The sequence below is a fragment of the Musa acuminata genome, chromosome BXJ2-10 (genome assembly GCF_036884655.1).
Source record: "Musa acuminata AAA Group cultivar baxijiao chromosome BXJ2-10, Cavendish_Baxijiao_AAA, whole genome shotgun sequence".
In the NCBI taxonomy this organism is placed as follows: domain Eukaryota; kingdom Viridiplantae; phylum Streptophyta; class Magnoliopsida; order Zingiberales; family Musaceae; genus Musa; species Musa acuminata.
The window spans coordinates 36,362,010-36,376,787 of NC_088347.1; the positions used below are offsets into that span (position 1 = coordinate 36,362,010).

The following is a 14,778-nucleotide window of genomic DNA, read 5'->3' on the forward strand; positions in this document are numbered from 1 at the left end:
AGATCTTTCATATTTTACATATCAAATATTTTTTATTATGTTTATCGTACTGTGATATCATATATTACGAATTTAGCTAGTTTTATCTAGATCGTATGACATTCTTACGTATTTATCCACAAAAGGTTAGTCTCCTCGTAAATTTTTAGTATTTTTAAGGAAGTGTTAACAAGAAGACAAGTTAATAAAAACGTTATACTTAAGATCTCACAAGCAAATATTTTAGTTAATATTTGAAATATAATAAATAAATAAATAAAGACTTTACAAGCTCCAAACAATCATACAACAAATGGTTCAAGACAAACTATCATAATCAAAGTCATACAAGTGTTCATATAACACCACTACAAAACTATGTAGCGAACTAGTCCTATACACTATCTTAAATGTCTATCCAGTCTTATGTCACCCAAGTAGCTTCATGGTGCCAAGATGACTGATATTTTGCATTGCTCTATATACTTAAAAATATATATATAATAACTATCTGAATAGTCTATTTTTAAGTAATTTTCCCTTAAATGATGACCACACATCAGGTGTGTACCAACCTAAATTTACTATAAAAATCAATTAAAATAAAATTATCAAGCCTATTATAAGCACTTTATATGCCGCTTAACGTATGAATAGAATCAAACAATATGAAAATACATAAGTATTACATAGATCAACTTATCTACGGACTTGTTCATAACTTATAATCATACCCTTTTTATCACTTTGATAAAAATATCCATCAACCACCCTTGGCCATCTCAACTTTCGCCTCATAGTTCCACCATAATCAGTGTCATTCGTTGTTTGCTTTCCCTTTTGCTTCCTCCTCTAATGAGAGTCAGGGTTGAAGGTGCTGGGTGATATTACTCACAAAGGATAAAGATGATGGTGTGTCGATGATCATAAATAATTAGTAAAGGATAAAAAATATTTTTATTGAATTGATGAAGAAATATACCTAAAAATTAATTAGGGGATACTATTGAGTAAAAGTCAAATAGTAATTTTTTAAAGTAAAATGTAAAAAAAAATCTTTACTTGTACATATGGAAGATTATACAATCGCACGCTTTACACACTCGGAATATCGAATTGCACGAATATTACCATAAAATTATATTATTTGCATGAACGCTTTTAAGATTAATAACCATTTCAACAATTTTGCCGCTATGTTGGCCTAAACCAATTTCGCCGATCGAACACAAATCGAGCCGTAAATAAACCAAATTCAAGTGAGGTCCTAAACAATTTTGCCGTTTAATCCGCGGCTGACAGAATCCAAATTGACTCACAATTAAACCAAATTCCAGTAAGCGCCGACCGGCCACTTTACTCACTCGGACCATCTCCCATTACTTAGGTCGTTAACTAAGTCGTGACTCGAAGCCGCGCTCTTAAGAACCCGATGGGGTTGGTCTCCTCGTTGAAGCCCTAACCCACTGGTCTTCGTCTCCGTCACTCGGTATTCTCCGGCGACAGGGCGCGGCTCCGATCTGTGGTGGTAGCATTCTTTTCCCTGTTATTATTGACTTTCATCTGTACCCGTCTCTTCTTTGCTTGCGTTCATAATGCATAAGCGGATCTGATCTGGATCTCCTCTACCTGTTATCTATCTTTTTTCCCCCTTTTGCTGCTTCTCCTAATCTTTTGTTCTGAGCTGGATTCTTTGCTGGAAGGCTTGTATCCAGATTTCTTCTTTTCGATCGTTTATTGGTATTGCATCTTGAACTTGGATTTCGTTGTCTTTCGGTCTTGTTGTAGGATGAATTTGTCGATATGTCATTTTCTTGCGGATAGGAGTTCTCTATGCCTCTGTGGAGTCCCTCTGTGTTCTCATTATTCCTGTTCAAAAGACCAATTTTTGGAGCTGTTCTATCTGTTGTGCTTTTGTGTAGTATCTGACGGCTGAGGAACGCTGTGATTATAGTACGGCGGCCTTCTTTGCTTTGCTAGAATCAAAAGCCCTAGGTTTTTTAAAGTGGAATGGACTAGTTGCCCTATTTGCTGCTGGTCTGATTCCACTTAAAACCATTACTAACTTAGCCAGTCTAGCGACCTTCCTTTCCCAGTCGCGCTGACAAACAGCTCGAGATGCTTTACCTGATGTAATTGAGACTCTCGGATGATTTAATAGTTTGCTGGAACGCGCTGTGCATCTTGATGAACCCTTGCTCAAATGGACAATAAGGCACCCACAATGACGGCACCTGCCTGGTTCCATGAGATTGTCAGATGAGAAATGATGGATTTGCTTGTAAGAACATGATTGTACCAGTCCTTTATATATCAAACCATCTTGAAAAAGGATAGTTAACTTAAGTGAGGGCGGCAAGATCATGGTTATCAGATACATATCTTTTCTTTTAATTCCTTTTCTTTGATAAGTTATTGCCATGTATTTGTTTGTGCTTAAATTTTGTGCTATTCTTTTGTTATTACATGGTTTTACTCCCAATGATGCTCTCCTAATTTGTTTTGTGTAGGATAGACTCCATGGCTGGTCCTGGGAGATCCATGCTTTACTCGCTACTTTCATTTGCAATCATTCTCTCACTTCTTGAGATGTATAGAGAAAAATTGGCGTCTTCTGAGTTGTTGACAATCTTTGGTGGTTTCATCAGTTCTCTTTTGTTTCTTTTGTTGCTCACGGTGAGTTTTCATGTAATTTTCTTGTCATTTTTATTTACTGCAAAACTGTGGAAGAAGTTCATGCATGTTAATTCACTTCAAATACTTGGCTGAGTAATTGGTGAGGGTAATTGATGCAACAGGATAATAGGCAGAAATGCCATTTCAACTCTTTGTTTAAAAGCAGTATATTGTTTGCTATAAAAAATGAGCCTTGCTGATTATGATTTTTAATTTTGAGTGTCTGTGGTTAACCTTCAAAATTTTGCATTGTGATTATACCCAGTAAATTAGGGTTGGTGTAGTAATTTGTCTTGCAGAAGCTAAATAATGTAGTTTTGAGTAAAAATATTTCATATACTTCCTACTTCAAATTGGATATTAATTTTAAACAAGGCAAAGGAGGTGGATGACACAGTTGATTTTGTAAGATAATCAATCTACTGTATTCTCTATTTACTGCCTTCCTGATTTGGACACTTGTAACATGTATCCCTAGTTTACTGGTTAATACACTTTCAGAAATCATTTTGTAAGTTGATCTTTTTTTTTATTGGTGGATTCATGTGCTTTAGGATGAATATCCAAAGTCATACAACCAGGTTAATAACACAATATCTTATGCAAATGCCACTTGACAAACCATCTTTTGATATAGAAATTTCAGATTACCACTATATAACATTGCAAGTTCACTTTCTTTGGTAAATCTCCTTCATTTGGTTGATGTCATGTGGTCTAGGATGAATAGCTGTGGTGCCATTTGGTTAGCGCAAGAATCTTGTGCGAACATTATCTCATTTGTGTTAATTTGAATATATTCTGCAGTTCATTGGCAACTACCAAGAATCAAGTGGCACAAGGACAGGATGGGGTGCCGGTGAGCTCAATAATGTTTAAACTAATTTTGATTGACATCATCTGACACTTAAGTTGTTTAATTGACTTCTTTATATTTCTTGCAGTTGTATTGGCTGAAATTGCTGCTCTTATTGCTGCTGCCACAGTTCACCGTGTTTGTATAACAACATGGTATTTAACTAAATGCTTTGTTCGTCTATGTGAAAATGCATCGCTCTTGTCTAATTTTCTGCATGACCATAAACTGCTATGGATAAATAATACAGTTCTACTTAGATCCTGATTGCATATTTTTGCTCTATGGTTTTCCCATCAAATAGATATGTGTTTGATTTGGCTATTTGAAGTCTGTATGATAGTGTTTCAGTTGGATGGTTGATACCATGTGAATACGTTTAGTATCTTTAAATTGCTTGAGCTTCTTACCAACGTGGGGTTTGGGAGGTTCAAATTTATGCAGCTTTTACCCTGCATCCGGGGATGCTATTTTCATGACTAGTGCTCTTACATCCTAACCTAGTTGCAATGGAGCAACTGTAGCATAAATTTGGCTTATACAATGTGGGCCAGTGATCATACTGTTAACCCTGCCAAAAACTCATTGTTAAGTTATTAGTGCGAAGATGGATGCAAGAGCTAAGTTCAAGAATTGATCCAACTTTGTCGAAATTAAATAATTCTTGTACCATATGAGTTAATTTTACAAGTTCCCTGCAGATGGAAGGCTGTTTATCCAATTTAATTATAACCTAAAGGATCTCCTGGATATGGAATAATCTGTGCATTTCTACTTCATGAGAGATACATAGTGGTTTAATGTTATTAACATGATTTTGCTGCCAACAATATCCTATGACTTTTAAATGCTACAGAAAGTTGCAGTTCCCTGTTCCCATTGCTGAAAATTGTAGAAATTTTATACTTCTGATTTTATGTTTTATGAGATTGTGTTTATTTTGCATTCTACATATTATTTCTAGGCCTCTAATCATTCTGGTTCCCTGTTTTTGCAGCTTCTTGTTCTCTGCTGGTCTTCTATACGAGGTTAACAAGCTTTCAGGAATGATGCTTTCGAAAAATGAACCAAAAGGGAAGCGGTATTGAGTAGCAATGACCTCATGAAAAAAGAAAAGCTCCACAATCATGAGATGGGAAGCCCGCGATTAATGTATGATCTCGTATGGCTGTTCTATATGATGCCAGATCTCTCAATTTCCAAAAAATAAAAAATTCACATTTCGGATTGTTTTTAGTACGTTAATTAGAAGTACATTTTGTTTGTTCCTACTGAGTTTTCAGATGGCCAAAAATTCATCTTTTGTTATGGACCCTGTCGATGTGCTTTATGTTATGCTAAATTGTAGCATGTTTCCTACAGAAACTGCATTATTGATTTTAACCGAGAAAACGTCGAGCCAGCGATTCAGTAGTAGCAGAACATAACAACTCACTGATGCTTATATGAGGATCCTGAAGTCAACTTTCGGAGAGTATATGGAAAACCTTGTGAGAAGCTAATTCGGTGGAGGCATTGCCTAAATATAAATGAATATTCTTTTCCTTATTTCAATTTTCAAAAACACAAACGGTAACCAACTCATCCTGTATAATTCAAAAGCAGTCCACCTTCCTATCGCGAGCTCGCTCCTTCCTATCCTCCGTCTTAAGAGCTCGCGTTCGGTCGGTGGATCCTCCCACACCCTTCTACTACGCTACCTTGTTTATCCGCTCCTTCCCTCCCGTCTCTGTTCCTGCGAGCCTACCCTATCAACGCCATCCTTCTATTGATCATCGTGCGTGCGAAGAAGATGATCAGCATCCGATGGTAGCGGCGGGGCGTCAGCCTTGTGCGCAGTTCTTAAGACGTGCCTTGCAGAGGGATGATGAGACGAAGCGCTCATGTGAGTGTTTGTGTCGTCTCTGATACTGATGCAGGTGTTAGCAACCCGAAGAAGCCTCCTGTGTGCGCGAATGGGGTGGTTCTGCGGTGGAGATTTTATGGCCTTCTTGGTGCGCTCTCTGGTGTAAGAAAGTCATTTGCGTCATGCGAACAACATGTTTGATGATATGTTACAGTGAGGTCTCTCTTTTTGTATGACAAGTGACACTTTATACGCTCTTTGATAAGGAGCGAAAAAGGGGCGTTTTAGTTGTTGGGTAGATGAATTAAACAGTACGTAAGTTTGCAGGTGGAATGAACATGATAGTGTCTGGCCCGCCGAACAAGATACCATAGGAGCATCTGTCTCCCCTTGATGTTATTACATAGGAAGAATAAAAATGCTTCTAAAAATAATGATGACATGCAAATAAGCATTCTTTTGGCTGAGGAGATAAACCGAGCACTGTTTCTGGTCAAGAAAATGCTGGCCTGTCTGTTTGATGGGGATAGAAATGGAGAACAGACAAGTTTCTTCTTTGGAAATTTGATAATGAATCACTGTGGTGCACCCTAGGGAGCAGGTTTTATCCCTCTATCATGGCTGACAACTATTTATGTTGAAGTTATCCAACTACCTCTCACACAAGAAGGCTCCTCAGGCTACAACCATTCATCTTTCAGGAACTTGTATAGATTGGTGCGTTTTATTTTTTTCTCTACTTATGTATCTTGTTAAAAGACCCTCTTGCCATTTTCTACAGCAAAATTTATAAGGTCGTTTTTACTTATGATGTTAATACTGTGCTAGTTATTAGTGTGTGCATATGTTAATCTGTTATGTTGTTTCTCTCTGCAAGTGCATTCGTTTCTGAAATTTTGCTTGCTATCTTCAGTATATGGTGCACTAGGAGCATTTATGTTTTGGGAACTAAATAGCATAGACTGATTTGCTACCTTACCTTTAAAACTAGAAAATGTCAGTCCCCTAGGTCTCTACGTAACTCATTCATTGAAGAATCCATACATGTCTTCATGGCAGCAATGCTAGTTCGTGTAGTATGGTATACACTGGATAGAGTATAGATCCTGTCTGCTGCTAGCTGGCACTTAAATGCATCAAACCCTAAAGGGAATACAGATTGTTCGTTTTATTTCATATAAAGAATGCTCTCTCTCTCTCTCTCTCTCTCTCTCTCTCTCTCTTGTAATCCAATGTTCAGTTATTTTTATGTGCAGTAACAGTCCTACCAATGTGTTCGTATGGAGTAAAATTCTGAAATAGTCATCTTCATTATTAAAGATATCGTGTCAATGTTAGTTGAGTATAGTTCAAGAAACAAGCATTATTGAATGTTGGAAACAATGTCAGTGGAGGTGCTAATCAATTGGATGCTTGTCTGGACCTTGATGAGCTTTCGTAAACTCTATTAGGTCAGAAGGTGCAGGAGGACCTTGATTCATTTTAAAACTCTCCTTCCAGCATTTGGAGATGAATTCACAGGGATTAGCCATGAACAAACCTTTTTGTTCCATCCAGTAAATAATCTCTAATATTGTTCTTAGTCCAGTCTATTAATTCAAAGTTCAGATATATTTTTAAGTGGAGTTGCAGCCAATGTGTCAGTATAGAATAACATCATGAAATGGTTATCATCATTATTAGAGATACTTTGTTCATATTGGTTATGTGCAGCAGAAATAGAGGATTTCGTTGTTAAAAAGGAATTAATGTTGTTGAGAGATGTTTGAGTGACTGTTATATCTATAAAGCAATGTTGTCAAGAGACATACAGGTGCTCAGACAAGGCGAGACATTCAACCAAGTGTCACTTAGGCGAGCACCTCAGTTGAGGTACTAGGTGATCTAATGCTCTGTAACCTTGATTGAGCTTCTGACCCAAAACTTTGTACCCCAAAAAGCTTCCCCTCCGTCGCCTGCTTGTGATCCTCTTTCTCTTATTCTGTTCCATAAATTATAATTACATCTTAAATTCATGCATTAGGTTCATACAGAAAAAAGAATAGTTGGACTACTGTATATTAAGTACAATCAAACATTCAAGACTTATTACTGATTTATAATGAAATTGTGATTCAAATGAATGATTGGTCGGGAAATGAGTGCTAACATGTCTAATGACATAAGATGATATGGTGTTTGATAATTACAATTTGATAAATAAAATTATAGGTAGACATTAACTTTAAGTATTCAGCAAGCAATGCTTTCGGTTTTAGTCTCCTTAACAATATCATAGAGTTCTTCATGTACACAGCATGGTTGACACCCTCTTCCATAGCAGCAATTCTAAATGCAGACAACCAAACAGCTGCATCTGCAACTGGTACTTACAGTGTAAAAGCACTTGCAACCATTTTCAGTTGCAAGCAACCAAATGCAATCAGTCGAATTGATTTCAGCTTCACCAAGCAATGCTTTCAGTTTGTCTGCTTTGAATGTGCATAGCATGGTTTACACCTTCTCTTTCAGATGCATTATGATGTTCTATGAAAGGCGTAGTGCAATGTCTTTAAAAAAATTAATCACTATGTAGATATTGTTACATCTATACCTATGTACGCTTTCTTTGGTAGGTTGAATTGAACAAAACTTGTTATCCTCGTATTGTTGGGTTTGATGCTCAAAATGATTGCTGAATCAGTGGTAGAAATGGAATATTGTATGTTTTCTGTCCAAATTTAAAAGAAGTTGAAGATCTTTATCAGCAAAGGAAACTAATTGTTTCAAAAGTGTTTGCATATAATGCATGAAACGAAGTGAAAAATCCTAGAGTGTTCTTTAGATGTTTGCATCTACCCTTATTTACATCTTCAACTTCCCACTTAATTCAGAAAGGTAGCATGCTGGTCTGATTTGGCCTCGGCATGGGCGGTACTAAGGATTGGAAGAAATAATCTTGGTTTGTTGCATCCATGGCAGGTGTTGATCCCAAGCTCATGTAAGTGCTCTGCAACTCATCCAGATTCAAGTCCATGAACCATTCATTATCTTCTTTCGGACCTTTTTCCACCATCTGGAGGCCAATTGTTTGCCTGGCGCTCCATGCTTGCACTCCAGCAGAAGCTTGTGATGGGCTGCCTAGATCATTGAAATGCGGCAACACAAAATCATTTTCAATTTCAGAATCTGGTGTTCTGAAGCTGTCTGCTGCTGACCATGCCTCGTCCGATGAATCGATGGGCTCTCCAAAGGACGTCGCCCTTTGTTGCTGCTTCTTCTCCCAGGTATTCTTCTTGTTGTACAGCCGGCAAAGAACCCAGTCATCCAACTGCACTAGTCCAAAGAGTGCTTCCATTATCTCTATGGTCACATGCACTATTTTAGCAGATTATATATATGATGTTATCGTTGATTCCATACCCTCAGGCTTCCCTTGTTGGCACGGCGGTCCGTATCGGCCACTCTGTATTCATGCATAATCCAATCGGTCTTCACTCCTCTCGGTGCTTTCCCGGAGTAAAAGACCAAGGCTTTCTTGATTGCAAGAGTTGTCTTGCTCCCCTTGGTCGAGATCGGCTTATCAGCACCGGTCGCCTTCCAGTATCCCTTCCCGGCAGACCGGTTCGGCCTCGAGCCGTTCGGGTACTTCCGGTCCCGAGGTGTGAAGAAGTACCATTCTTTCTGTCCAAATAATGCCTTATCTGCATATACATTGCTGTCTGTGTTACCCAATCAAAGAATGAACTTCTTGATTCATCTATTGTTTTATGGGTGCAGTGCAGTACCTGGTAATTCCCAAGGATTGTACTTGTATAGATCAATCTCGGCGATGATAGGGACGGGCAGGCGTTGGCAGGTTATCTTCCGGCACAGGTAGTGCACGACGAGCTCTTCGTCGGATGGGTGGAACCTGAATCCCGGCGGCAGGTTGAGCTCGGCCTCCGCGTCTCTCTTCCTCGCCATCCGTTGTCTCCTCTGCTGGCTGACAGCCAAGAAGTAAGCCTCTCTTTCTCTCTTGGTGTAATTGTAGTATGTTTGTATCAAGTTTCGAACACACACACTCACGCAGACGAAGGTAGATTCATATATATCTTATGGACGCGGATCGGATAGGATATATAGGGGAAGGAGACCACACATGAAGTCCCGGAAGCCTTCGGCTTACGGTCGAGGTGATTAATGTGCTCCTGTCCGCAGAGACTTAAGGTGAATTATTTTTACATAGTTATATTAAATCCTCACTGACCAACTAATTATCATATAATTACTTTTTATGCGGGAACTCAAAGAGCAGGAAGGAAAGGAGAGGCATGTAGACAACAAGGGGATTAATGATCATAATTAGGTTTTCTTTTTTAGAGCTCATAATTAGATACTTTTCTCTAGAAAGGGGATTATGATCGGAATGGGTGCATCTCCTTAATTACAACCCCTCGGCTCACGTGACGGATCCGTGCGGATCCATTGAACCCGGAAACGAAAGATCATGGCCACTATGAGGAGCACCGCGTCCCGTGATTGGTCCGCACGCAGTGCATTGCACCTGGGCCTCCTCCTCCGCCTCCGCCCCCGCCACCGCACCCCTTATTTTCCTCGTTTGAAACTTTGGCACCTAACCAGCCGAGTTGACTCGGATATCCATTATGCTTTGTTTGATTCATCAATGGATTGGATTTTTATGAGTCGGTTTGCTCTCGTTGCAGATTCTGACCGTGGGACTCGCGACGACTGTCCGAGTCAACACGCCCGAGTCGGAGGGAACAAAACGTCGTACCGTCGACAAGCCTTCAGGAAAAGGGTTTGACAACCCCACCCCGGTGTCGAGCCCTTTTCCTTGACCCCTTTGTTTCCTCACACGCTGATGAGTTAAGGACAGCTCAGCCGAGGATAAGCGTTGCCTTGAACTTAATATTATCGACGGTGCATATCTAATTAAAAGTGATATATTATCGTATAACATTGATAAATATTTGACCTACGAATTAATTTTCATGATCTAAAGATTTTAATGAAATAGGGTGGTTTTGAAGCCTCCTGACCACATCTGTCGTTATGTAAAGAAAATAATTAAAAACCGATCCGACACGTGTCCCGATCAGATGATGTGGATATGTTCTGGTGCTTTCCGCAGGCGCGATTCTGTTTGGTTGGATCATGCGGTGATGAGGTAATCCAGCTGTGTCGATCATTTTTGTGGCACATTCTTGATGTTGCAGTCCACCATAAGCGTGCATGTAGGCAATTTATAAAGGTTTGGTGAAGGAGCGGTGGTGGTCGTTTTAGTAGATTGCTCGACTTCCGAAAAGAGGGATTATTAAAAGGATGTTTCAAAATCTACCAAAGAATTTCCTGGTTTTTGAGTGATATTTCAATTTCAATTTGATTTTTAGACAGCAATTTTTACTAATTCTTGAAATTAAAGTTTTTCCTTGAATCATCTTTTCAATCCAAATTTTACACATTTATCCCAACATATGATCAAAGGACGACACGATTAGTGTTTTATCCGGCAATTTGAAATGTGTCTCTGACTAGAATCTGATACGTGGAACACGATTCGCGAATCGGTGCGTTGAAGTGACACATGTATGGATCAATTCCTTACACATGTAAGCTACCATAATTTACATGTTGAGATGGTGCCAGAATTTGCTACTGATAAGGTTGTGGCGGTAGATGGGTTGGTGATAACCGAGAACAGTTTGCCGCCTCGTACGTTATGGAAACTAAAACATGTAATGCGAGGAAAATATGTTGTGTTTTAGAGGACACTTTGGTCAGCACCTGTAGTCCATTGTCGGTACACTTAAAGCTAGTCCTTTTGGCTTCACCCATGTGGATGCGACGGTGAACATTGCAAGGATGGAAATCTTAGAAGCGCGTTCAGTTAACGTGGCACTGGTGCAAGCACAATCCGAGTCCGATAGCGATGTCATCTACAGCGTTGCTCTTGATTTGATGTACATTAATTTCAGAGAAAGCATATGATTCATACAGTTTTTTTATTTTTATTTTTATTTTTATAAAGGGTAAATGATGACAGTGAGATCCAATCTTTAGACTATGTTATCAACAATTAAGGTTTTCCCATGCTAACCTCTTTATCAATCAACCATCTATGTGTCTAGGTTGAAAGGAGACAAAAGCTATGCCTTATCGATCTGGCCCGTGGATATGGGTTAATACTTATGAGTTGTCTACACTTTTGTTATCTATGTGAAAAAATATCAAATTAAGGGTGTTAAAAGCGGTTCAAAGTTATCCCCTAAAAAATATTCTATAAAATGTCATTCCTTTACTATCAAGTATAAAAATTACTTTTAACATAATCTAGGGTCACTTTGTACTATTGGCGATTACACTCATCTACTCCGGGTAATTAATTTAGGTGTCGAAGGGACTAGCTTAGGAAACCTCTCTCGACTTCGATATTTATGTAGGTGGCATCTTAGATAATCTTATCGAGAGCTTGACATTCTTACTATTGTCACTCCTTTTTTGCCCCATCTGGTCCAACAAACGATGCTACCAACTCAGCTGCAATCCTCGGCTCCACCGCTATTGGCATCCATTGAGATTCTCCATCCCGACACGGTGTCGACATCGCAGGAGCACCTGAGGGCCATCTAATCGTAGACTGAGGGGGTACTTTGGTCCCCGACCATAGAATTTAGCGGATCATACCACCCTCACTCTGCTCCCCTGAATCCAAGACTAAGTCTGATAGGGATAAAAGTGGCCGGATGACGCGCCATGACGACATCCCCCCAGGAAAGCAATAACGCTGACAACTCCCACTGTCGTGCGACGACCTCCGACCTCGCACAGTTGACCACGGCAAAGCAGGACAACGACCTGCCCCCGCCCATACCCTGCTGCAAGCTGCCCCGCCACGCGACCCCAGCGGCCGCGTCAGACACCATCAGAGGCACCATCTCACTCCAGCAGGTGGCCACGTCAGGTAAACGCTAAACCTATCTATAAATACCCCCGAACTCTCAAGAGAAGGGGGAGGGAAACTCACTCAGACACAAAACACTCAGAGGCTCTTCTTCTGCCTCATCCACAATCCCCTCCACATCTTTCTCTAACTTGATCGTCGGAGGGGTCGGGCCGAGCTCCCGGCCCGACCTGTGTGCAGGTGCGAGACGGTGTCGCCTCTTCCCGAAGCTGCGGCGGAGCTGCCTCCCGACCCGAGCCGCCGACCCGAACCGCCGACCCGACCTGTCGAACCGACCTCGGAGCTGCCTCCCGACCCGAGCCGCCAACCCGAACCGCCGACCCGACCTGCCGAACCGACCTCCCGACCCGAACCACCGAGCTCGGCCGTCGGGAGACCTGGAGGAGCGCTCCCACGGAGATCACCGCCTTCCGGACCCGAACCCAGCCGCGACGGCCCCGAGGCCACGGCTAAAAAAGTTACTTACCGTAACAAAGTCAGTAGACTTGACGGAGGGTTCCTTACAACAGATGGACCAACGTTTGGAGGAGATGCAACGAGAGTTCCAACAATCAAATGGGGAGGCGTCGATCAACCCCACCTTAGGCTAGTCGTCATTCACCCAGAAAATCTAGTAGGAATTGATTCCAATGAACTTTCGTCTCCTATCCTTGGAAGCGTTCAATGGGTGAAGGAGTTTGAACTTTACTTCCTTGGGAATGTATGCCCTTAGCCTTTAACGATAACACTCCACGGACTTAAGCAGGAGGAGGAAGAAATGCTCGCAGACTTCATCGCTCGGTTCATAAATAAGATCCGAGGCGTAATAGATGTCCATCCATCACTCATAATATATACCTTCATGATGGGGCTCATGCCCTCTCGCCTCTTTTGGTCATTGATAAAGAGGTTATTGGTAACTATATCTGAGGCACTTCAAAGGACCAATCAATACATTGCTACCGAGGCAATAGTCTCGGGCAAGCGTGAGAAGTCACGCAAGAAGTTAAAGCAGGAGTGACCACAATCAGCCCCAACCCAAGGTCACCGTGATGAAGAAGAAATAAATGACCCAACTTACCTCGCCCAAGGCCTGAGCTGACCTCTTTAAATATGACTAAAACCAAAGTTTTCCTACAAATATGGAAGGAGGGACTCTTAAGCAGCCCTCACCTAATGAAAACCCTGTTCGTGAAAAGAGATAAGTTTAAATATTTTCGGTTCCATCGAGATTATGGCCATGACACTGAAGAATGTCATGACCTGAAAGAGCATATTGAAGAGCTCATACGGTAAGGGTACCTTGGGTGGTTTGTTCGAAAGCACCGGGAACCCTCACCTCGACCTCAAGGGCTGATGGAGAGGTAGATTGAGGGCAATGGTGTCGACTTACCACATTGTAACGGACAAACTTCTAAACAAGATGTTGGATGTAATGCTTATGTCTGTCCGTTGTCTTTTGGCATGTTCATGCCTTGTACAGCAGGTAGAGGGACGGCCGAAGGCTAAATAGTCCCATGTTAGTTGGGTTGGTGGCCTCTTTAGGCTTGTAAATAAAGGTTGTGTCATGTGGACACGTGCGAGAGCTTTTCGGTCTGTAATGGACCATTTTACCCTTTGTTGTGCAACTATTCAGAGCTTGTAAAGTCTGTTTGTAATTTGCATTGTCTATGAAGTGTTTTTCGGACATGTTTGCTTGTGGATCCCGATTGAGGCGTTCTCTTTAACCCGTTCTCTCTTTTGTTGGTCCTAAGGGACAATGGGAGGCTTCGGGGAGGCTGACCTTTGCGGACGGACGCGCGAGGGTGCCGCACGCCTTAGGCAAAATCAGCTAAGGTCGTGACAATATGGTATCAGAGCGGGACAAGCACTCATAGAAACACTTGACATGCAAACGTGGGGGACCTAGCGGGGCTGCGTTGAGGGCAGTCAGCACACGCGCGACCGTTTGAGGGAAAACGGGCATGGAGATGTAGGGAAAAGAGTCGCTCAGAGGAGCGAGCATCCGAGATTGGCATTCAGAGGAATGGCCAACCCTTCGCGCAAGAGGCACCACGAGAACAGGCAAGCTTGGTTGAATTTGGAGCGCACAAAGGTTGGGATGGCTGAGTTTGAGCTACGGCTCAACGTTGACAACTATACTTGATGGTGCTCTAGGCAAGCGAGGCGCTTTGCAAGAATGAGACCATCCAAGGTGGAATGAGTTGTTCAACGACCAAAAGAGTTATGCAAAGCTCACAGAGGTGAGGGGAATTGCTAACTCGAAGAATTTGGTACTCATGCATGGGCTTGTATGCGGACGATGGAATGTTCGTGGCCATCCCAAGGCGATCGAGACTCGGCGCCATGGAGCATTGAAACTTTCTCTTCGTCATGTGAAGGATACGTCCGGAGGAGGCTGAAGTGTGCAACGAGTTTAGCATGTTGCTAGGCCTTGAGGGGTGCGGCGGTGGCTGTATTGACGTGGAGGCGCAATCTAGCAAGTGCGTTTGCAAGAGG

General features: G+C 41.5%; 2 protein-coding genes and 1 long non-coding RNA gene across 4 annotated transcripts; 2 read left to right on the forward strand and 1 right to left on the reverse strand.

The window, feature by feature from the left end:
* The first annotated feature begins 1,350 nt into the window (after window positions 1-1,350).
* On the forward strand, window positions 1,351-4,819 carry LOC135625488 (uncharacterized). Of its 2 annotated transcripts, none has more exons than XM_065130362.1 (5): window positions 1,351-1,507; window positions 2,490-2,655; window positions 3,463-3,514; window positions 3,600-3,666; window positions 4,509-4,819. In XM_065130362.1, exons 2-5 carry the CDS (start codon window positions 2,500-2,502, stop codon window positions 4,597-4,599), a joined length of 366 nt encoding a protein of 121 aa, XP_064986434.1. In that variant the 5' UTR covers window positions 1,351-1,507; window positions 2,490-2,499; the 3' UTR covers window positions 4,600-4,819. The 2 variants fall into 2 exon arrangements, with proteins under 2 accessions (XP_064986434.1, XP_064986435.1); XM_065130363.1 differs by having other exon boundaries at window positions 1,356-1,507; window positions 2,495-2,655.
* A 3,298-nt stretch (window positions 4,820-8,117) lies between these two features.
* LOC135625487 (NAC domain-containing protein 68-like) lies at window positions 8,118-9,302 on the reverse strand. The gene is made up of 3 exons (XM_065130360.1): window positions 9,125-9,302; window positions 8,760-9,040; window positions 8,118-8,667 (listed from the first exon to the last, which is right to left on the reverse strand). The coding sequence occupies exons 1-3, from the start codon at window positions 9,300-9,302 to the stop codon at window positions 8,227-8,229; spliced, it is 900 nt and encodes a 299-aa protein (XP_064986432.1). The 3' UTR covers window positions 8,118-8,226.
* On the forward strand, window positions 8,485-14,380 carry LOC135625489 (uncharacterized). Its single transcript, XR_010492066.1, has 4 exons — window positions 8,485-8,623; window positions 8,766-8,998; window positions 9,117-9,335; window positions 10,043-14,380. It is a non-coding gene; the product is annotated as an uncharacterized LOC135625489 (long non-coding RNA).
* Window positions 14,381-14,778: the final 398 nt, after the last annotated feature.